The sequence below is a fragment of the Apus apus genome, chromosome 5, assembly GCF_020740795.1.
Source record: "Apus apus isolate bApuApu2 chromosome 5, bApuApu2.pri.cur, whole genome shotgun sequence".
NCBI classification, from domain to species: Eukaryota; Metazoa; Chordata; class Aves; order Apodiformes; family Apodidae; genus Apus; species Apus apus.
In genome coordinates, this window is record NC_067286.1 from 41,497,541 (window position 1) to 41,521,639 (window position 24,099).

The following is a 24,099-nucleotide window of genomic DNA, read 5'->3' on the forward strand; positions in this document are numbered from 1 at the left end:
AGGGATTCTCCTGGATGGAAGTTGCTTATGTAAGTGTAAATTACTGTTTTTGTTGCTGATTTTATAGCAGTAAATCCTTCCATAATTTCCTGGCTGTCCAGACCTTATGACACAGTATGTCCTGAGCTGTCATATGTCTGAGAAGGCTTTTTATGGGGAGCAATCAGGCTGGACCCCAATCTCCAGTGCAGTGGGTTTTTTTCTAATTAAGTTGTCACTGGAAGGAATATCTGGAACAGCGGTTTTCATTTTCAATGGAGGAAAAAACATTATGAGTCTTTGTCATTTGATTAAAAGTTACTTAACCTTTAAATTGCTACAGATGTAAAGATAGCTCTGAGTTTCCGATGTAATCGCCTCCAAGTTAAAATCAGGAAAATCTTTGTGTAATGAAACCCATATGTCATAGTGAAAGGATGCAAAGCACTGGCAGAGTGGGCTGCTCTAGCAGGAGATTCTGCACCCAATCTTGTTAACCAAGACTGCTTTTGGTAATCCCTCATCTCCTCACTTGTAGGAAATCAATCTGTACTACTGAATCTTTTCAACCAGCAACCACAAAATTTACTGCAGAGAGGCAGCATGGGGACAGTCGTAGTAGAAAAGGAGCCCCAGGCAACAAGGCTAAATGTGGGATTGAGGGATTGAAGTTCTAAAGAGGAGATTATATTAAACCTTATTCTGCTCCCTTATCAAGTAGAAATCTCTCCCTTCTTTCAGATCCAGCCTTTTCTACCCAATACCTGTTCTTGAGATCTGCTTGGTAGATCTTGCAGGCAGCAAACTTAATTAGTACTGTGTAGCATTCTCTGTTAATTGTAGTAGCCTGATACTATTTTTCAATACATCTATCTGAAAGAGTCTAGTCAAGCACTCAACTTCCATTGTAACAAGACCTGATAAGATCTTAAAGTGTTTTTTCTATGGTCTTCAGTATCCTCTTCCTCCTCCCTAGGAGGTGAGATTAATTTGTATCTGAGCTATTGCAATCCTATCCATTGTTGATATTTCTGTTGTAGTAGATGCAAGGTTGTAAATCGTGACTTGACGTGGAGATTCATGTTTCTGTTTCATGTTGCACAGCCTCTGTAGTGTCTGTTTGCTGGTACGATGAAACCTTGCGTTCAAGCCCTGCCTTCACTTGAAGACCGTGGTTTAAGCAACCATTTTAAAGAAATAATGTTTTCACTATGGTTTTGTCCAATCTTTTAATTAAAAAAAATTCACCTCTGTCTACTCTCTTGGGTAATCGCTTAAGGCAGATTTTACCATCTCTCTTAGATTGCAATCATATTTAGAATGTGGATGATCGTTTCTTCACTCACAAGCTCTTCCCCCACTCCAGCAAGCTTGAAAAGGCCCCACTGGAAATTATGTTCCCATTATTAAGAATTCATTTATCAGAAGCAATACGGAGCAGAGGAGTCAGTCTCATATTAGAGGCTTTTCTGTGCAAAGTTCAAGCTCAAATCATTCTCCAGTGCAAATTAAAGAGGAAAAAAGGGGAAGGAGTAGCCAAGATGTTTGAATGCAATACCATGTAATATGTATTTGGCCTGTGTTTACCAGGAATACATTGAACTCTGGTTCTTGGGCAGATAAGAGAATCAGCTGAGGCAGGGAAAACACGGTTGTTAATGTTTGTGGAAATTTGCCCTTAGTTTGGCTGTGATTTTTTTTTTTTTTGATATGAGGATGTTATTTCCTGGCCATTTTCATATGTATATAAAGATGTAAAGTCCTTTTTTCAGTTTGGCATCATATCTTTAAAAATAAAGCCCCGATGCAAGCCTGAGTATGTGAGGAGAAGAGGAATACAGAATAGCAGAAGGCTGCCTCCTGCTCCTAATGGGATTTTGTAGCAGCATGTGCGAGTTTGTTTCAGAAGTCAGAAATGAACAGATGTTGGTATAAATTACCTCTGTGTCTGATGTCTTGCAAATTAAAAGCGCGGTTGGCATCACTAAACAATTTCACCAGGTTGGGGGGGGAAGCGGGCGGTGATTATTGTAGCAGGTCGGTAAGAATCTTTTAAGCTGCAGCAGAACAGGATAGCAAGGATAAAGAAATGAAGAATAAAATGAGAGGTCTGTGAATTAATCAGAAATGTTAACATCTCCGATGACAAGTGAACAGGAGGGCACGTGCTCTGAAGCAACCCCCAACCCGCAGTAATTTCACTCGAGTCACAGAAGGAGTCTATGTTCTCTGCCTGATTTATAGGGTGCAGCCCTCTTTGGGGGAACAGAATTGTCATGCATTCGTATATCTCCTGTATGGGACTTGCACTCTGGAAAACTTTCCAGTCTATCAGCTACAGTTTGGCTTTGTGCTTTCACTGTTAATGGTGTTTTAAAACCATGTGCTGTTGATGGCGCAAGGTGGGAAGGTGTCAAAGAACTCCTGCTGAAAATCTATCCTAGCTGAAATTTAAAAAAACTTGCATTTATATTCAATCATGTTCTTTGTGCATAGCAGTTTAGTTCTGACAAAATAACAATCCACTCTGCCCTTCTGCAGCACCTTCTGTCCGTGTGTGATTTCAGCAGCACTTAAAAATACAAGCTATCTTGTGGATGGGGAAGTAGAGGTACAAATGAGTACTTTTGTGGTAGTTCACGCTGTGAATTCAGAAGCGGAACTGGGAATGGATCCCAGATGATAGAACTCACAGCTGAAGGCATGAACCAAGTGAATAATGCAGTGATCTGGTTGAATCTACAGCTAGTTTGAAGCATGTTCCACTCACGACAGTGGACTTTGCAGCCTATGAATATCAATATGTGCCAGACAGTTCATTATACCACTAATTGTTTTACAGGGATCTTGTTGATGACAATACCATGTGGTACAATTTTGAGTAGACAAATGTAATGTAATAATTTAAAGAAGAGGCTTTCAGGCACAAGTTCTAACCTTTAGGTAAAGAGTAACTGTCTCTGGTTTAATTGCTGATCCTGAGTCAAACCATATCTTTACTTGAGGGTGTGTCTTGAGTTATTTCAAGCTGAGCATTTTTATTACATTTTAGTTCTAACAGATAATCAGTAGTGTCAACAGAAAACCTAACATCAGCAACAAACCCACCTCCAGTTGTTATGCTAATTGTCATTTTTGTTGTTCCTCTCAGCAGATAGGTCAGGAATTGAATGGATAGAACAGAAAATGAATTCCCATCTCCTTCCAGAGTCTCACTAGGATAGGTGTGGGAAACGTGCATGCTTTCATCAATCCTCCGTGTTTTGATGCCTGTCAGTCCAGCATAAAGCTTAAACCTTTATGTAAAAGAAGGGAAGCACTGGTGGGAATATTGTCTTTTGCCAGGACTCAATTGCTAATCGTGTTGTCTTTGATGTATTGTATTGTTATTGCAAGACAAAGATAGTATTAGGGCTGCTCTGCCAGCTTGTGAGCTTATGGGCTCACAAGTCAGAAATGTCTCGTGCAGAAAAGTGGCTATGTAAACCCTGCTGTAATGCAACTACCAGAGATTGATGGTGCCAAGAGTGAGAGAGAGACATATAAACCTTGCCTTGCTGTATTAAACGTTGAAGGACTGACAATGCAGAGAGAGAGAGAAGACCAAAACTCTATAAACTTTACTTTATTACACCATCCATAGATGAACTGCATTGAAGGAATATAAACCCCATTATATTACAGCATCCAGGGACCGACACTACTGAGAGAGAAAATGCTGTCTAATTTCTGTTGAAGATCATAGCATCCAGGGACCAATAATCCTGAAATGGAGAGAGAGTTCCATAATCTCTGACGGATTATAACATCCAGGAACAATTGCTCGGAGACAGAGTGATGGAGATTTGGATTACACCATTCAGAGATGGATAGTACAGAGAAAAGGAGATGCCGTGGGAGCATAACACAGTAGGAATAGAAAGCATAAATTGTATGTAATGAGACAGCCTGTGGGAATTATTGCTGAGTTTAGGAGATTCCATGCCCTGCCTGCATTTCTAAAATGTCAGGAATTCACGCTGGAATGCAGTTGTATTTATTTTCCACTTTAAAAAAGTAAAAAAAGAACTGTTACTCAGTATTGGTATAAGGACAAATTAAATAAATTTCTTATCCTGTGATTAAAATCTGTAAATGAAACAATTGTTTGGGTTTCTTGGCTTTAAAAAAAATACTAATCTCTTTTTCCTCTCTTGTCATTTCAGCTCGAGAAATGACTCGAGGAAAATTCCTGAATATCCTGGAGAAACCCAAAAAATAGCTGCCACACCTGGAGTTTGGACAAAAATACCCCAACTAGATAATGTTATGTGCTGCAGATCCAGATGAACTCCAGAACTTCTAAGAAGTATAAAGCTCTTGCTCTACACCTTCAGAAGCAAACATCTCTTTTTGTTTCCACAACTCTTCTTTTTACAGGGGAGGCTTATTGCATACACAGATCACAAGGACTGCATTTGGTTGCGTTGGAGTTCAAACTTCGTGTGACCATAGGATGTCCAACAGGAGGAGTCAGTCCTGACTTGCTGTGACAAGTTACCTCTTTTAATCAGCTATTCAAAGTTTACAGCCATAGGGTCCTCATTCAGCTGCTCTCAGTGGCAGCACCTCTTGAAGTACACAGTAGATCTGACACCAGCCAGTGCACATCACCAGGCATTGACCCCTTTGTGTGTCTTTTGTCTCACATGTATTGGTTTCTTACATGCAACTTCTGTGCTGAAGGGCTTAAGCAGAGTTTGGGGTGCAGATAGACCAATAGCACTGGTTCAACAGGGATGTATGCTTTTACTGTGAAGCTCAGTGCAGTCTGAGCATTAGATTCCAGTTACTGTCTTCAGAGAAGCATGTCTGGAGGAGGACCTCCAGACCTTTGGAGTACCAGGATGTCCATCTCACTGCTGAAGAGTTCTCTAGTGAAATCAAGAGACCATAGGGATTAAGAGGTGTTACAGCTTCACAAAAGAAAATATCCTTACAGAAGCATCAGGCAGTGCACAAAGAAACAGCTTTATCAATCCACTGCAATTCTCTCCTTAAAGAGCTAGGAACTGAAAAATATTATAAAGTTGAAAGGTTGTGCTCCAAGAAGGGGCAACAGGATTGCTAGCCGCATTGCAGGTATGGTCTGCTTGTACAGAATCTTAACACTTCTAAAAATAACCTTTTGTGGTATTTTTAATTACTCACAAAACAGCAAACTCAGAATTTGTTTTCTACAAACAGTTTTCAAGACAGAATTTTCTATGACCTGGTCTCAGCACATACTTTTGGGCTTTATTCATCTTACAGTTTAATGTCTTTTCTCTCTGTTAATGCACTTCTGCATGTTCACCCGTGAGAAGAGGTAAGGAGCATGTTCAGACTTCTTATTTTATTTAGAAGAAGAATTTTTTTTCACTTCATCTTCCTTCCTTTTCCTAGAAAACAACATTTTAAGCATAGTGAATATATTCTTTCTAGGCTACAGTATAATACTGAAACATTGGATAAAGAGCAGGTTTTTTTTTTTCCATTTAGAACTGTTATTTTTAACATGCAGGCTTTTCAAAACTTGTAATTTCACAGGCTGCAGTCACATGTGAGAGGAGAAATGATTTTTCTGTCTTTCTGTCCTCAGAAAGAGGAGACTCTTTTCAGATGCATGTGCAATAAAGTGGAATAGATGTTTTAAAATCAAATAGACTTCTCTGAAATTTTACTAAAATGCTGGTGGCCTTCTAGTTTGCCGTCCGTGGTCTTGGTTATTACTGGTCAGAACTTGGCTCATTTTGGACAGCTCGTGTTAACTAAGCTTAAGAAGTTAATATTTAGGAATGTCAAGAATCTGATTTTAAACATAACTGTTTATTTCTGTACTTCACAGTTTATGTAGGGCTGAGATTAACAGGAACTCCATCCCTTGAGAACACAAGAGTAAAGGCAGGTGAATGTGAAGAGAAGTTAAAAGTGATAATTCAGACACAGAAAAAATCCTGCTGGTGTAAACCAGTGTTGATGTGGCTTTTAATACTTCTAAGTATTAAATTTATACATTTTTTATGCAATTTTAAGTTTGTATACTATGTACATAATATATTTACACATATATATGACATAATGTGATAATTCATGTGTATCACTAATATGAGCATGTGCATTTTATAGAGTTTTGTTGATTCAACAAATTAAGAAATTGAGATCTGAAGGAAGGAGGGATGTAGGAGAAGATATGAAAGCCTGATGTGAAAGCATATACGTATTTTCTGATATGTTCAGTAAGAAATTTCAAATTTTAGGTAATTTTTAATAACATTACATGTGTTTAAAAAACCAAACAAAATACCATATGAAGGACTTATTTTCTGTAGGGCAGCCAGTAACATATGCTTTAGTATTGTGATATTTATTGGCTATGTACTTATCATCTGTAGAGATAAGTTAGTGATGTAATTTTTTTATTGGTAATATTTATATCTATTTTTGTGTGTTAGCCAGAAAATTGTCATTAGTCTGTTATTGTGTTGTGGTTTGATAATAAACAAATGCAAAGCTCAGACAATCATCTGGGTTTCCAAAATAGCCCTCTAAGATGCAAGAACTTTTGCTTAGCCACCTGGGTGATACTCTTCCTCTGGATTTTTCTTCATACTTCTGCATGCCACTGCATCAGGATTTGGCCTGTGGGTGCTCTGTTCCCATCAGTAAATAAATATTTGGCAATATCAAAACGGCACTAAGGGTTTTCATACCCTTTTGAATCCTATGTTTTTCCTTCAGTGATGTCCTTCCTGACACACCTGCAGTATCTATGTAGACAAGAAAATCTGGGTGACTTTTTGTTGCTGACAACCTTCTGTATTTTGAAACAAAGAAAGAAGTTTTGATAAATGATAGGAATGAAGACTATAAGAAGATAAAGATTTGGTAATATTAATTGAGGTAATGCATTGCTTTATAAAGTGTTTTCATGTGTTGGTATATTAAATGTTACTGTGAGCTTCTTGTAAATAAACCAAATATATATTTAGTTCCTTTTAAATGCCAGTGTTACATATATTCAGTTGTTAATGCTATTCACTTCAGTCTTGGAGTATCAAATGCTTTGTTGTTTAATTCAACTGAGAAGAAATACTTATTTTTTATATTAATCATTATCAACATAGAATTGTAATTGCACTGGCAATTGAAGAGTTTAATTCCATTTAACTCAGTGTTTTGCCATTGCAAAATTAATAATTTTGGAATGATCCTGTAAGCCGCAGTTCTTAACTTTGCTTCGTATTTCCATCTACAAGCCACCTAGAAATAACAAATTGGTGAAAACTGACTAATCCAGCTTGGAGGTGATGTTTGAGCCTTATTGTGGTTTATCTTACTGATTTTTATGTTACATAAAAATATAAGGTGCTATTACAAGTTAAATCACAAGACCATCTTATCGGTAATCTTCTCTTTGATTATAAGCAGTTGTAGACTTATAGGGAAGGATATAAACAAAAGGCTTATGCAGAGTGATTTTGCTTTAGGGTAACTTACCCAGCATTCAGCAATCTGTTTTAGTTGAATCTGGTCCACAGTAGACCCTACCCTCCATTAATTTGTCTTAGTCCTAATTTTTCTGGCCTCTAAAATGCCCCTTGTCAGTGAGTTTTATAATTAAATTATGGAAAGAAATTTTTAAAAAAACAACAGAACAAACCAACAAAAACTACAGGGGGGAGTCCTTATTTGTTTTAAACCTGCTAACTTAATAATTCCATTTTGAAGCTTTCGTTTCTTTTATTGTTGGAAATTGATAATTTTTTTATGCTTTGCTTTCTGTGCACTATTCATGATGTTTCAGCTCCTGTTATGTTTTTGGTTCCGTAGTTAATGTTCACCTCCCCTATGTTCACAATCTTCAATTGTCTGTCTTCTGTTACAGCCTGTCATAGATGGCATAATCAAAATTGCAGAGTATTCAGAGTGTGAGCATACTATGGAGGCGTGTAAGTCCTAATTATGGCTGGTATTTTGTTCCTCTGCTGTTTTCTCCCACATCATCATGGGCTAAATCCTGGTTTGAATATCTCTAAGAACAGGATGGATTTGCAGTCTGCATACAGCTGATCTCATCCACTTCATCTGCAATAACTTGTCTTAGGCCACACTTCTTCCAAATCATGACACAGTTATGCCAACCACTTCATGTTGCCGAAGTGACACCAGGTAATTCCGTCATCAACCTATACAATATGTTAAAAAGATCGATATATATCTCTGCTAAGGCACATGGAAAATGTGGACATGTTTGGTGGTAACCACTATTGTTTCACCAAGGGCAAATTGTGCCTGACAAATTTGGTGGCCTTATGATGGGGTCACAGCATCGGTGGACAAGGGGAGAGCAACTGATGTCATTTAGCTGGACCTGTGCAAAGCATTCAACACTGTCCTGCATGACATCCTGGTCTCTAAATAGGAAAGGTATTGATTTAATGGATGAACCACTTGGTGGATAAGGAATTGTGTGGGTGGTTGCACTCAGAGATGGTCAATGACTCAATGTCCAAGTGGAGACCAGTGACAAGTGGAGTTCTTCAGGTCTTGTTTTGGAACCAGAGATGTTTAACTTCTTTGGCAATGTGGACAGTGGCACTGAGTGCACCCTTAGCAGGTTTGCTCATGACACCAAGCTGTGTGGTGTGGTCAAAATGCTGGAGGGAAGGGAAGCCATCCAGAGGGACCTTGGGAGGTAAGCTTATGTTAACCTCGTGAAGTTCAACAAAGCCAAGTGCAAGGTCCTCCACCTGTGCTGGGGCAATCCTAAGCACAACTACAGCTTGGGTAGAGAATGGATTGAGAGTAGTCCTGAGGAAATGGACTTGGGTGTGTTGCTTGATGAGAAGCTCAAATGAGCCAGCAATGTGAGCATGCACCCCAGAAAGCCAACCATATCCTGGCCTGCATCAAAAGAAGCAGGGCCAGTAGGTCAAGGGAGGTGATTCTCCCCCTCTACTCTGCACTTGTGAAATCCCACCTGGAGTCCTCAATACAAGGACATGGAGCTGTTGGAGCAAGTCCAGAGGAGGGCCATGAAGATGATCAGAGGGCTTGAGCACCTCTCCTATGAAGACGGGGAGAGAGAGTTGGGGCTGTTCAGCCTGGAGAAGAGAAGGCTCCAGGGAGGCCTTATAGCAGCCTTCCAGTACCTGAAGGGGCTACAGGAGGGGAGGGGCTTTTTACAAGGGCATGTTGTGATATGTGACAAGGGGTAATGGCTTAAAATTGAGAGAAGGTAGATTTAGGTTAGACATCAGGGAGAAATTCTTTACCATGAGGGTGATGAGACACTGGACAGGCTGGCCAGAGGAGCTGTGGATGCCCCCTCCCTGGAAGTGTTTAAGGCCAGGTTGGATGGGGCTTTGAGTCTAGTGGGAAGTATCCCTGCCCATGGCAGGGGAGTTGGAACTGGATGATCTTTAAAGTCCCTTCCAACCCAAACCTTCCTGTGATCTTCATCATATGGTCTGAAATCCTGGACTCCTACCAGAAGTTCCATAACATTTCACAAACATTTCTGTAATACTTCTCAACTAATACCCATTTTTAGGCATATGCAATCAGAAGAAAAAGACAACTCTTAACAGACAAATGTGTCACATCTTTGAGGGAGCTATCTGAATATGGCATGCAAACTTGATATAACATGGAAATAATCTTCACTCCTTAATGGTGTACCCCTGTGTTCATATACCAGTCTGTACTGAATTTTTTTTTAAGTTATTAAATAATCAGTCTATAGAAGAAAATAATTCATTGAAAGAAAATTTGCCAGAAGATCTTCTCTGTATCTTCAGCCCAGCAAAATCAGTTGGACAGAAACTTCCCAACAAACTCTGAACTGAATTAAAGTGATTAGAACAAATGCAAATGTTGTAAACACATTTCTATAATCACTATAGTAAAAATGTGCTATTACAGAAGTATCAGAACCCATGGTTCCTACATGCATGTCACAGCATATGCATCTGCCAGTGTGCCAGTTGCTTCCAAAGATCCTGTAGTGTGCGGTGCCAAATACACATTGCCCTGATAAGAGATTAACCTTGTTATTTTTAAAAGACAAGAAAAGGGGAAAGGAAAACAAGCAAAGGGAAAAGAAGAAGAAGATCCTTTTGTTTTCATACTGTGATGGTTGGAATCAAAGCTATTCTAGAGATGGGTTATCTCTGCAAGCCAGTCCTTACATCTGTGCAGGTTCTCTCAGGAAGAAGTGAAATGCAAAATCCTGAACTCAATTGTGGCCAGTCGTTTGAAATCCACATAAAGATATTTAAAAGCTCAAGTGGCCAGAGAAGTATGGACTGATCCAGTTTCTAAAGAGTGTAATTCACATTCTGCATAGAATATGTGCGACAATGCTTTTTGTATTTAGAATGTTCTAGATTTTTAGCATGACAGTATCTTTTTTGATTTTATCATCCACTGAAACTGATGAGTTTTAGACTTGACCTTTTCCACCGTTTCCCTTTGAGCAGGATGACTGACTCCAGGCAGCTGATGCGTGTACAGAACAGGCGTTTTCTTGTTGGGTTTGTGTTGTTGACCTCTGGCTTGCCTGCTGACTCCTATAATACAGATCAGTGACCAGTGAAGCCGGAACACTCCCTGCCTGTCTCTGTTACAGACACCTCAGTAAGAAACAGAAAAGAGGAATGGGTGATCTTGAAAGCCCTTACTTAATTGCTAGTAGAAAAAATGGGTAATAAGAATGACCTTGCACCTTATTTATTGACCAGATCTCTGGGGGGACAAAGTACTTGACTTGGTTCTGTATCACTTGAAAGGCCGGCTCTGTGGCCAACAGCTGATGAGCAGATGTAATAATATAAGGTAATTAAATTTTGTGCTTGTAAGCACTTGGATGCCAGGGAGAATTTCCCTCCCAAAAATATGGGGCACATCTAACAACTTTACTCATAATCACACAATTTTAAGGCTAATCCTGAAGTATCAGAAATTTGCCATTTATCGATTATGCTAAATTGCCTTCCAAGGTTATCACTGGCATCTGTCTTTCTCTTGTACTCTGCATGGATCAGTTTATCACCTTGGTCCCCCTGTCTTAGGTTTCTCACTCCTCCTTAGCACACCAACACCAAGTAGCACACACAAAACCAGGGGATGAAGCACTTCTGGTGAGGCCCATTGGTATTGTTTGCTAGAGTGATCAGTTTGTAATCAACTGGACGGGAGGCAAAGGGACCTGTAGGCCCCGAGTATCCTTGACAGGATCAGCTGAGATACTTTCCTCAAAATGGGCGTGTTGACAAAAATTGTCATTGGGTTCTGGGGAAAATGTTTTGCTGAAAAATAAGTGGTTGATGATGGTTTGTCAACAAAGTGTTGGGCTGAAAATCAGAGGGAGTACGTGTCCTTCCTTTGCCTTGTTTTGATCAGGGAATTTGAGCTGGGGCCTCCTACTCACCTCACAACTTCTTATGGAACTTCTGGTGTTGATAATTTTTTTCAGGATCTTTAGCAACCTGTCCTGTGAAACCCAGCTGTTGTTCCTTTCCACAGGAACTGACGATGTCTTATTTACATCCATGCTCCTTCCCAGCCTGAACTCCAAGGCAGACCTGGAGCATGGCCTCTTTGGAGGCGAAGCTTGTGCCAAATGCTGCCTTTCTTTACGGGCAGACCCCAGCGGGGCTTAGCAGAGACTTAAGGCAAATCTTTGCAATCAGATGTTTGGTGTTGGTGCATTTCTGCATGGAAGCACAGGTACCTGTGTACCACTGGAGATGAGGAAGGAGAAGGTAGGCCAGAGAGTTGAACTTGGGTTTCCACTCTGCAGGTGGAGGGTGGTGATGGAGAGAGGGTGGAGAAGGTCCACGTCTCCAGCGGCGGGTGGCTGCTGCCCAGCCACTGGCCCTGTGCTGTGTAGCTGGGCCCCAAGGCCTGGGCTGCTTTTCTGGCTGTTTCTCCTCATCCCCCTTCTCCCGGTGCCCGAGAGGCGGCTCCCCGTCCCTCCGCGGTGCAGGGAGCGCTGGCTGCCGCTCGTTAGAAGAATTCCCCCAAGTCAGACCTATGGTACGAGCTGTGTGAAGCGGAAGACAATTAGGGGCTTATTAGTGTCCTGGGGAGACGTGTAACTTGTGTTGCTGGGACTTACCAAAACAGCGAGAGTCTTACCGGCAAGCTCCAGCCGAGAAAAGACTGAGGGATTGTCTCACCTAATTACAGGGAATGGGCCTCTTTGTGTTTGTGATTCGGTACGGTTGTCCGATCGCTTTTCTCTGGCTGCTGGCTCAGGCCGAGCTGGAAGTGTGCTAATTAGAAGAGAAATGGACGTAGTGATCCTGTCAGCTCTCGTTACCGGCGCGGACAAAGCCGAATATTATTCTGAGGCAGTGTTTTGTGAGTGTCCCCCTTCCAGCTCTCATTAAGGGCAAGGTTGGTGGATGGGGAGGGGACTCGACCACATGCGTTGGCTAATGGAGCACAGTTACCGTTACTGTGCTAATTAACGGGCTCAGGAGGCAAATGTTTCCCCATCCAGCAGTCCCAGCAGCTGCACCTGGTGCTTCCAAAACTCAGCCATCTCGCTGGGCAAGCCAGGCAAGCTCTGTGTATACAAGGGGAAGGGGTTTACATATGGCATAACCATCAGACATCCAAAAGGGCAGAAGAGCCATTAAAATGGTCAACAGAGAAAGGGAAAAGGTATAGTGCTGCAGGAGCAAGTGGGTTGAGCTCCAGCAATCCCTTCCTCCCAGGGCCCCTTCACAGAGTGCACAGTGTCATCCTCTGCTCTGCAGAGGTGGGAAGTGGGCAGCAGGAAGACACCTGAGGCATCTCCAGGTGCCATCAAGAAGTATGTCTTCTCTGAGTTGTGATCATCACAGGTTCTGGTGTGGCCCGGAAGGGGAAAGTGGGGAAGAGGAGAGGTGTCATGGCAGTGATTCAGATTATCCCTCTCTGTGCTGATGGTGGAACACTTAATGATCTGAGGTGAGAAGCAAGATGCATGTATGTATTGGGATGTTTCTCTTGCCCTAGAAGGCAGTTAGGCAAAACTGAAATTATTTACATAGGCTAAGGCAGGTGAAGATGCTGACCAAAAGGAGCTATAAAAAACACTAAAGAAAATACATACACTTTGATTGCCATTAGTGTAAACATGCTACAATGAGAGTAGAGGGTGACAGGAGAGATGGAAGACAAAACAGGAGCCAGAGCAATGTCACAGCGGCTGAGATAGCCTCAGCAGAAGGGAGGAACTGGGTGCTGAGAAGGGTCAGTGGAAGTGAATAGTTTTATTTACTTGTCACACAGACTTTTGTTTTAATGCATAGATGTTTTTGTAAAGGAACATAGTAACTTGCACGAGTAATTGCTAGTTGATGTTTCCAAAGTTATGGGAATGTATTAGTGATTAAGTCTAATTTGGATGTTATAGTCCTTCTAAAGGTCCTTAATTAATTGCTGTATTTGGGCTAGATGTAGTAAAACGTATCATTATGTCTTAAAGCTTTCAGTTTGCTTTCTCTTTTTTAACAATGCACTCATTGCATGTACTCATGCATGCTTGGGTACTGTTTTTTTGTTAAGTGTTAAAGCTACAAGAGGTTCCTGCTTTTATTTCTTGGATTATTTGTCCCTCATGGTGAGGCTGCTCCAGTGAGAGGGGTAGCTGTGTCTTCCCAAGGCTCCAGCAGCAGTCTTAATCTTGGATGGAGCTTGAACTCTGGTCTGTTCTTGTACCTCCTTATTTTTCTGTCTCCAAGAGCTGTGAACCCAGCAAGGGCACTTTCCCCGTAACAGCATGTACACTGTGTTCTAGCCCTGCAGTCCTGCAGAGCTGTAAAAGCCTTTCCCTTTTAACTGGGGTTCATTTCCTACTGGCTGCTGTGATGGCTCAAATCTTAGGGGTCTTGATGCAGGGACTGATCTCCAAAGAGGGCTTGAGAAGTATCTTCCCTGCAAAGAGGTTTATTCTAGAAGGAGGAGATATGTAATCCTCTTACTAAAAGCCAGGGAGGAAAGGCAAAAAGCTTAGTTGCTCCTGCCTTACCCCACTGAGCTGGCAGCTTTTATGCTGCCTCACAAATAGAAAGATGCAGAGAGAGAAACATCTGAACACAATTACTCCACCTGTCCTGAGGCTCTCAAGTGGATGGTCAGTGAAACCCACATCACCAATGCCTTCAAGTGTCCCAGCAAAATAGAACAGATCCATAACACCAGCTTCTGAAGAGGTGGAACAATGTATACTACCTACAGATGGCCACCGAGTGGCCACTTACCTTGCCTTCCAGATGCTCCAGCCTTGGTCTAAAGACAAGTCCCAAATAAATGGCAGAAAACTAAAGATCATCATATCCACCTCCATTTTCATGCCTTGGAAGCTCAAGAGTTGAGTGACCTCCCTGAGTAAGCTTTGGTGACACTTTCCATGTCAAGCCTTTCTCTTGGGACAGGACTTCACTTGCAGATACCAGGAGAAAAGTCTCCAGGAAGACTCATTGCTGGTTTTCCCACTTTATCTCAATTTCTTTGCCCAAGGAAGTATTAAGGTCCTTGGCTGTTACACCCTTGTTTTACTGGCCTGTCATCTTGCTGTATAAATAATATCATGCCAAATTTCTGACTTCCAAATGCAGAAAAGGGTCAACTGGGTATAAAAAAGTGTTGGTCTTGTGTCCTTGTGAGGAGGATGGTAAAGAACATCCTTCATACAGATTAGCAGCACTCACAAATATTGTGAGGACAGGTGAAAAATATGCAGTTGGAGGGAAAAGGTGTGATGGCTTCTTGTGTCCTTCTGTAAGACCTTCTGGCATTCACGTACCACTTAGTAATTGTGTGGTGCCTGGCCTGTGGGCTGGAGTGGTGTTTGGAGAATATGTCTTTAGCAGTTTATCAGTTGCATTACAGTTGTCATTTAAGGCACAGCAAGGATCAAAACTTTATTGTGCTATGAATCATGGGAGATACATAATTAGGTAAAGGTTTGTGTCCTCAAGAGCTTGTGAGCAGATGAAGCAGTAAAAGAAGAGGAGGAGAAAAGGATACACCAAGATGTAAAGGGACTTGTTAGAGGTTATCCAGTGAGCACAGCTCAAACCCTGTGACTTCTTAGCCACAGTCCAGTGGCCCTTCCACTGCTTGCCATCTGCCTTTTTGTTTCATTAAATAGATGTGGCTTTAAAAAAAAAATAATGCAAGCATCTAAGTAACTGACAGGCATTAGTAATTTAAATAATAAATTACAGTGCAATACCAGACATTTTAATCTTTTTTTAAAGGCCTGTAAGAACTATTCAGAGAATTAAATTTTTTTATAAGTCACTTTAATGCAGTGTTAAAGATTGAGAATTTAAAAACAGAACACTAAAAATAAAGGTTTCTCCCAGTGCTATTAACTACCACTTTATGCAGGGTGTGCACATGATTTTTGGAGAGTTATAAGCATTACAGAGGTCCTAATAATAATTACAGCATCTCCACTATGTAGAATGCTTATCCTCACCTTCCCAAGCCTTTCACATTCATGTGTGAAATTTCCAGATCCTACTTTCCAGATTTCATGTAACTGTACACTTGGCTCAGTCCAAATGTTTGACAACAGACTAGGGCAGGAAAAATGTAATTTTCCTAATTCTGCCACATTGAGATCTGTGCTCTTGCTCTGAGGCTCTGTGGGTCTGATTCTGCCTTAACAGAGAACATTATCAAAATGATCACTGTGTCTCTCTAGGGAGCTATTTGCTCTAGCAAAAGACAGATCAGTCCTCTCATTTACTTCAATAGTTTTGGAAAGGGAGGAACTTGCTACAATAAATATTAGTGTTCTCCATTAGTGTAATTTGTCTGGGTAAGATTTACGGGAGTTCCACTAGCAAGTATCAAAATATTATTAATGAGCTGTTTTGGTGGGAGAGGACTGTGGAAATGGAGTGATATGGAAGTGTAAATGAAAAATACAGGAAAGTGAGAAGAATTTTAAAATAGGGACTTAAAAACAGAGGACACCAAGAGGTAAGAAAGCACAGTTTGGAAGACAGTAAGGCATGGTCAGGAAATTGGGCAGAAGGCAAAAGAGCAAAGAAGGCAGACTTACAAATGCAGTTTAAGAAGAAAAATTGTGAAAAGAGCAAAATGGAAGGGGAGCAAACAGGAATAGGTAGTGGTTTTCAGCAAGAAGGAGGTCAGAGAAAAGCAGAAGTTTCATAAGCAGTGGAACAAGCCAGGGAAGCGTGGTTTTCCTTGTGGATGTGTCTCAAGATTTTATTATCTGTGGATTCTCTTGATGCCAAACAGAGGGTGTGCTCTTACTTCAGTGAGGGCAGTCATTGGATTTCTCTCTCTTATCAGCTACTTAATATAATAAAATATACAGAAGTGTATCATCTGCCCTCCACCAAGTTGTCTGAAATTGGCTTACAGGTTCCAAAATTATTGAGACACCCACATATACCTGTGGATGAGGGGTAAGATAAAATAGTGAACAGCTGAAATTGCAAATGGATTGAGTGAGTGGTAGAGAAGGGGAAAACATTAGGAAAATGGGAATTTATGTCTGCTCTTAATGTATTTAATAGGTTTTATTGTCATTTTCTTTCCTGGTTTTACGTTAAAGAAATAGAATTAACAAGGATCTGCTTAAAGCTGTCCTCCCAACTCAAGCAAACTTCACTGTGAATGTCCACACAGGTTGTTTCTGAGGAGCAAAATCTCTTACAGCAGTTTTGTCTCCAGCACATGCTAGGAGAGACTCCAGGAGCTCCTCTACTGGCTGTACCACCAAAACCTGCCTGGGACCTTATTGACAGCGTATGTGGGACCCAGATACTGCAAAAGTCTTGTGATCCTTCCACACCAGAGTGAATTGTCGCTCTTTTACTCAGATGCTCCAGCTATTTTTCTGCTCTCCTTCACTGTACATTCCCATCTCTTTGGTTTCTGCTGCAAGTGATTCTCATGTGGTGTTTTCTGTGGAATTCCTCGTGGCTGGACACTGTGGTTTGGATAATATTTTAATTTTTGCTGAGATCCAAATTTATTTTTTGCTGATCCATCCCACATATTCTTTCACTCTTTTAACAAAACTCCCCGACTTCCAGGCAGAAGGTGTCATGTCAAGAGGTGTTAAATAGGACAGAACTGACTGCTGATCTCTGGTAGGGAGGGAGACCTCTCCCTCTTAACACAATACCTTTTTGTGCATCATTATCCTTTATTTGCAGGTCTCCAGCCAATTTTTCATTCTATGTTGTGATGTAGCCAAGCCAATCTCAATTAATTTTGAGTAGGATTTATGTATCAAATCTTTACTAAAATCCAAATGTTATCAAATCCATCATGTGCTCTTCATCCACTAATTTTATAATTCTATTTTAAAAAGCAATCAGGTTTTTCCAGCACAATTTGTTCTTTATAAATCCCTGGAGCTGATAATTGTTTTCTTATCCTTATCCCTAGGTGGTTAGTGTGTTTTTTTTTTCCCTCCCGGGTTTTTATCCTGTTATTTTACTGGCAATAGATATTCCCGAGAAGTCTAAATTTGCCTTTTTTCTTTTTAATGACCAATGGCACAATTCCTTTAATCTCCAGGCAGCCTCCTAGTTTTTGTAACTTATCAAAATTATTGTCTGTGGTAAAAAAGTGAGTTTGTCATTTTCCTTGTAGCGGGTGAATAGATGTCTCTTCATCACAAGACCCAGTCCTGAAAACTTGAATGTACAGGCAGAGTGCTATATATTCAATGAGCCAAATGTGCTGTCAGTGAAACAAATGTGTAGAGATCATTAACTTCTTAAGTGAATCCAGTCAGGCTTTTTGCCTGGTAATATCCGTTCTGAGCAATTGTTACTGACTACTGAAGAAGCATCAGGAGCTTGTTTGTACATGTTTTTTTATTACTATGTTCAAACTAAAATGAAACAAAAATATTCAAGTAAGCTACATAAATATTTATATACATAGGTAAGCTGTAAGTATTATTGAGGGAAGCTGACAAAAAGAACACTATCTTAGTACATCAGTTAATTAATTTAGTCTCAGCATTGGATTGGAGATCAGTCATCAAAGTAATGCCAAAATACTCAACCTCTATAAATTCTGAGAAGCTGTCCTGCTAACTGGGTTATAAATCCCAGCTCAGAGTTATACCAAAGTAAACAGAATCTGTACTTTGAAGGGGTGGGGATCTGATGTCTTTTAATGTCTAACACTTACACAACTTCAAAATATCTGTGTTTGGGAGGTGTGGATAGATACACTGAATCAGCTCTCCCCTCACGCCTTTCCTCAGATTCACTTCTCCAGGTCTGCAGGAGCTACTGTCAGTGCATTAGTCAAAAGAGGGTGCACAGACAAACCTCACACCACATGCACCTGACTTCTGCTGTTGGATGGCAGATCATTTGATTCCCCCTGTGCCAGTCCCACATTTTACCAAAGTGCCCTCTTCACTCTGGACTTGTCCTTGCTTAGATGTCCAGAGAGGCTTTTGGTTCTCTCACCTCAAAATGTTAAAATACAGGGCATGGAAGAATAAGGTGTTTTTTTCTTATTTGGATCAAATGTCTTGAAAAAACTTTGGAAAGACAGAATATAAAATTCTTACAGAAATAATGGGGAAGAAAATAGCTCAAAGGTCAGTCATTCAGCATTTATTCTTTAGCAAAATAAAATATACATTTGGGCGAGTGAGAAATATCACAGTTGCTGTTTCTTCTGCTAACCTAAAATGAGATAGATGTTCTTATTTTTCTTGCAAACAAGATAGTTACAGTAACCCTCTTACTCCTGAGCAAGGCAATTGATCAGGCAGCTTCTCTTGTGAAAGCCAGATATTGATAGAGAATAGTTACTTAAAAGCTCTTGAAGATGAAATATGTTTGAAATTATATATGAAGTCTATGCACCTATGTACACTCTTCTGCTAACTTGCTTTTCAGGCACATCAAGTTAAGCATGTTTATCAGTAATTTGTGCACCATGTACTGCATTTGGTTTGAAATTGTAGTATTTCGATCCTGAGGTCTCATTTAATCTTAAAATATGGTCTGGTTTGCTGATGATTGGGAGCTATGTCACTTACGCAGGCAGCACCTAAAAAATATTTTTCTTTGAACTTCAAGACTGGGAAGTTGACTTGGTTGGTGTAACCATGAGGTAAGTATATTTGTGGCAGTTTTTGAAGCTGCTTGCTGGAGTCTTGACCTAAAATTCAGTGATGTCACTTCCAGCCTTCTCATTGATCTGGGACAGTTGTCATTCCAGCCTCTGCAGAGAGGATGCCAACATACTTGTGTACAAACATGGGCATATATACGTATACAATAGTTATGAACCTGGACTATGAAGCAATATTTCCTCTTGGTGTCGCAGCCTTGTGTTAATTCTGTGTGTTTGGAAAAAAATGACTTCTGGAGTCAGAGTCAATAGAAAGTGCTTAATTTTGGTGGCTACTTCCTCTCTATGCTACAGAATAAATTATCTTGGGGTAAAAAAAAAAAAAAAGAGCTGGTAGTATTTCAGAAAACTCAGACCTGAGAAACCTTCCCTCTGGACTTTCATACTTCATGGGCTCAGAGCAGTCCTCTTGGCCTGTTGTATTATTTCATGCCACAGAGGTAACCAAATTAAATTACACTGAAGAATCAGTAGGTCACTTTTTAAAAAGTCACTGATTACAGATAGTGTTGTAAATAGGTTCAGGCACAGCTTCGGCTGCAAATGAATTTATGAGGTAGGAATCTGTGACTGGACAGGTGGACAGGGACGTCAGCACTGAACAATGACTCATGTGCCAAATTGGAGAACAAGACATGAAGATTTAAGAAAATGTTAGTATTTTAGTTAAAAAGCTCCTCCTCTGGAAATGGCCTGAGCTATACTCAAAGAATAAAACAACAGAAGGGGTATCCCAGAAAGAAAAAGCCATCTCACCTGTCCACATCTGAGCACAGTTCTCATCCAGGCAACACAAGCGACTGCTTCACGCGATGCCTGACGCAGCATTTTACACCAGTATGGGTATCAGCAACTGCATCCATGCAACTGCTTAGGTAATGATGAGAAGCTGGAATATCTTACCCTCTTCCTCAAAATCTGGAGTCTTTCTAAAGCACTGCAACCTGCTGGAAGTCCAGGTTACTTTTTTAAAAATGGTAGAGTTGTCTCCCATGGATACAGCAAATCTTCCAAGGCAAAGAAGATTTGTTCTCTGAGACCTTCCCCTCTTCTTTGGATTCCTGAGAGTCAGAGGATTCCACAGCCAAAAATGCTGATATTAAAGGCAAATTAAATTCAAATGGGTTACCCTGTACCCTGTCTTTGGTCTCAGCAATAATTTCCATTCTGCTAACTTATTTAGAAAGCTTCTGTGTAGTTTGTGTAGGGAATACCTGCACTTATACCACTGTAAAACAGACTCCTGGCATTATACACTTGTCTTTGAGTACTGGTGCTTTTCCAAATTTTTTTCTCCAGCATCCACAGTCTTAGTACAGAAACGAGATGGCCTAAATTAATTAAATTCTGGATGTCCAAGAGACCTGTATTAAAATACCAATAACTAGTAATGAAAATATAACAATAAGCAGTCTCCCTGTCTGAAGTGACATCAGTTAAAGTAAAAATGTACTTCTGTAGGGTGGATTGTTCTCGAATGAAGGATCCTACGCTATTCTGATCCATAGACCTGATGCAGCAAGGCTACTTGCCAGTCACTGGAGGATCATATCTGTTGCTGCCTCCTCAGAGCTCTAGAGCTGTGTAAAATTTCCTGCTACTACAACTAACCCCCTAAGTCCAGACTCAGTGATTTCCTTATAGACAGAAGGAGCTCTTGACTCAGTTGAGCAGGGCTTCTGTCTTCTAGTGATGACTTTGGAATTCAGGCAAATTATCAGTATTAAAAAGCTTAGTTTCCCTAAAGCTTAGGCCTTGGAAGATTCAGAGTCCTCACAAAACATTCCTTTTTCAGAAAGGCACTTGGCATCAGTGCTGTGCTTGGTGGCTGAAGCTTTCTGTAGCAAGAGAGAGCTCTAGAAGTTCAATGAGTCTGCCTCAGACATCCTGTTGAATATGGGCAACCACTTAATCTACCTGGGTCCTAGTGTTCCACCTGTAAACTGATGGCAACATTAAGTGATCTCACAGAAAATGTATATGGTTACATGTATCCGTTTATGAGACTCTAATGCACTATTGATGGAATATGTGTCAATACAGAAAAGAGAAAGAAATTCACTACTAGGTAGCCCAGCACTACACCTAAAGTAAAAACTGCTGCACCAAGGTATAGTCTTTGTATTTACACTAGACAGCAACAGCCTTGTAACAGTCACAATGAGAAATGGTCGAGGTTTAGCCAATTTCAACAATGGGTCTAGAGAGAAAAAGAGGAAACTACCTGTCTGGGCTCTTCCAAATAACTCCTCTCCCAAATTCTAAGTGATAAATGCCATAATAAAAGTTGTTGGGCTGTTCTTCTCTCAAATACAACTTAAATTACAGACACCTTCTCCTGAAAGAGACACACAGAAGAGGCTCTGAGCAGGTGAGCAAAATTTATTTGTCACATGGGTCCATCTGGCTGCTGTACCATGAATCATCACCAAGTCCAGATATCTTTAGGGTAGAAAGAAGGAACAACAAATGGAAGAAGGGTATTAAAGAGTGATTGGCATAGAGACTGGTCAGCTCTACCCAACTCTTTGAAATTTAAAAAGAGAGCTTAGAAAATGAAACTGGTACATTTCAAAGGAATAAAGGGCAATGCATAAGTTAGCTGGGGAATGCAATAGAAGGATATTAAAGGAAGTTGTTTACTCAGGTTTCTAAAAGCCACTGTCAGCAATATGCAGATGAGACACCTCCAAATATTTTTCATCCCTTCTGATCACACCAAAAACGTCAGGACAGCAGAGTGCTTTCAGAGGAGTCACAAGCAGAAGTAGGACCAAAGTAAGGCAGAGGAACGATGCTACGTGGTTGAAGGGAAGCATCTGAGAAAGCTGCAGTTCTGATGCTGGTTCCTTTGGCTGAAGGGCCCCAGCAGTGAGGTCAGGCTGTGATTTATTATGATTTTGGGCACTCTTCACCAGATTTCCATACAAGCACTCCAAAAGAGCTGTCTGCAGTTTTCCCAGGAGATCCCATTCCTTCCATTTCAGTTATCCAAGCCCTCATTGCCAGGAGTGGTGCAAAGTACCTTGTATGAAGCCTGTGGCTCTAGGACAGTTCAGCTGGTTATGGTGTCCTCTAGTCACTCTGCTCACAGGCTTGGCTCACTTTCAATCCAGCCTCTCTGCCACTTTCTGTACTGGTTCACCACTGAATCCTGAACCAAGCTTAACAGTCAGTTGTTACATCCATGATATACCATGTCTGGTGCAAGACTTCCAAAATATGAGATGCTGTCTAGGGGTCATGAGCACTCCCACAGGAACGAGAAGCCCTCATAAACCTTGGCCAGCCCTTTCTGACCTTTCAAGTACATTTCTTCAGCCACATCCTGCCTGTCAGAATTAGATAGCAGCAAGGTATATAGTTTAAAAAGGCCTCCTCAGCTCCTCTCTTCAGCATTGCCAGAAACATCCCACGCCTGTCAGCACTCCACTGCAGGAGCCTGTTCCCCAGGAGAAGAGTGGTCAACAGACCAAACCTCTGGCAGATGTTCAGGTAGCCTACCTGGTGTTAGAGGAATATGGTGAAGCTGGTTTTATGGTCAGGGCCCTGGGTTTAGGGCTGGAAAAGCTGGATTCTACCCTTATATTTTAAGTGTGATCTTGGTTGTACCATTTAGCCTCTATGTAAGGGTCCCTCCTGCTCGAGAAAGGTGAGGTAAGGATAAATTTGTAAATCCAGAGGACATGCCCAGACTCTCTGGTGAAGTGAGATCATATAGGATGCTAGGTAAGCAGCCCCCTCTTTGCTGTCCCATGATTTGCACGTGGTAAAGAGCAACTGAGAAAAGTCTCTGAAAAACATGTCCCTGATTTCAATCAGCAGTTGTTTTGCCTGATGCAAATACGAAGCGACTAGCAATGCCTTGCAGTGACCGGCCCATGGTGAGCATGGGTGTTTGCAGCCTGCCAGCAGCTGCTCTGAGGTGCTGGGGGGCAGTGGGGGCTGGTGGCACCTCCTCCGCCGCCTCGGACACGCGCCGGGGCCACGGGCACGGTGGGCACGTCTGGCCGAGCCCACGAGGAGCCGCATCGCCGGGACCCCCTGCCCCACCCACGTCCTCTCCCCGCCTGCCTGCTTGCTCGGCTGCGTCCTCCCCGAGCCCCCCCACCCCGTCACGAACCTCCAAAGCCCCTTCTCCACCCGCAGCCTGCTTTATCGCGGCAGGGAGCCCTCCCGCCCCGCCGCATCCCTCACGCCGCATCCCCTGCGGGGCTGCGGGTCCTCCCCGCAGCATCCCGGCTCCCACCGGGCGGCCTCGCTTGTCCCCAGCTCCGGGGCCGCCCAGGTGAGCGGGCATGGGAGGGGGGCTGCACATCACCTGACCCCCTCCAGCAGACTCCCTCAGACAGGACGTCAAGTTAATGAGCCCTCAGGCCTGTAATTAGCTGTCAATTACCTCAAATTAATCAACTCCTCGCCTAATTAAGCATAATCGGCAGGTGGGCAGAAAACGGGCCATTGTGCGGGAGCCATGAGAAAAGCATGGCTGGCAAACTTGGTTAGGATCAGCGGCGCATTCCCGGACGCCGAGCCACCGACACCCGGGCGCCCGCCCCGCCCCGGCCCCCGCCGCCCTGGGCCCGGGATGGGGGGCGGGGGGGGGCGACTTCCCTGCCCCGGCAGCGTGGGGCGGCCCCGGGGCTGCCTGGGGGGCCCGGCCCGGCGAGGAGCAGCGGCGTGGGTGACGGCTGGGGGGGCTTCCTGCTCTCTGTCCGTGCCGCCGGGCCTCAGTACACCATCTCGCCCTCCCCGTTTTCTCTCCCTGGTTTGCCGTGCTTTCTGCACTCGTGCGCTTTTGGGGTCCCTCTGAAAAGGGGGGCTGAGACACGCTGACGCGGTTATGGGCACGTCTCCCTAACGGCGTGAAGATTCACGCAGGCGGAAAACGGAATTTCAACGAGTGTTAATTACTACCTATAAAAATAAAGTCATATTGCGATAATT

General features: G+C 42.1%; 1 protein-coding gene across 1 annotated transcript in view; it reads left to right on the plus strand.

Annotated features, from left to right (window-relative positions):
* Positions 1-7,000, plus strand: part of LIN52 (lin-52 DREAM MuvB core complex component) — a 43,575-nt gene extending 36,575 nt beyond the window's left edge. Inside the window, exon 6 of the mRNA XM_051621539.1 lies at positions 4,185-7,000. Within this exon, the coding sequence (XP_051477499.1) occupies positions 4,185-4,240 (56 nt within the window). The 3' untranslated portion in view covers positions 4,241-7,000. The remainder of the gene's footprint in view (positions 1-4,184) is intronic.
* The last annotated feature ends 17,099 nt before the right edge of the window (positions 7,001-24,099 follow it).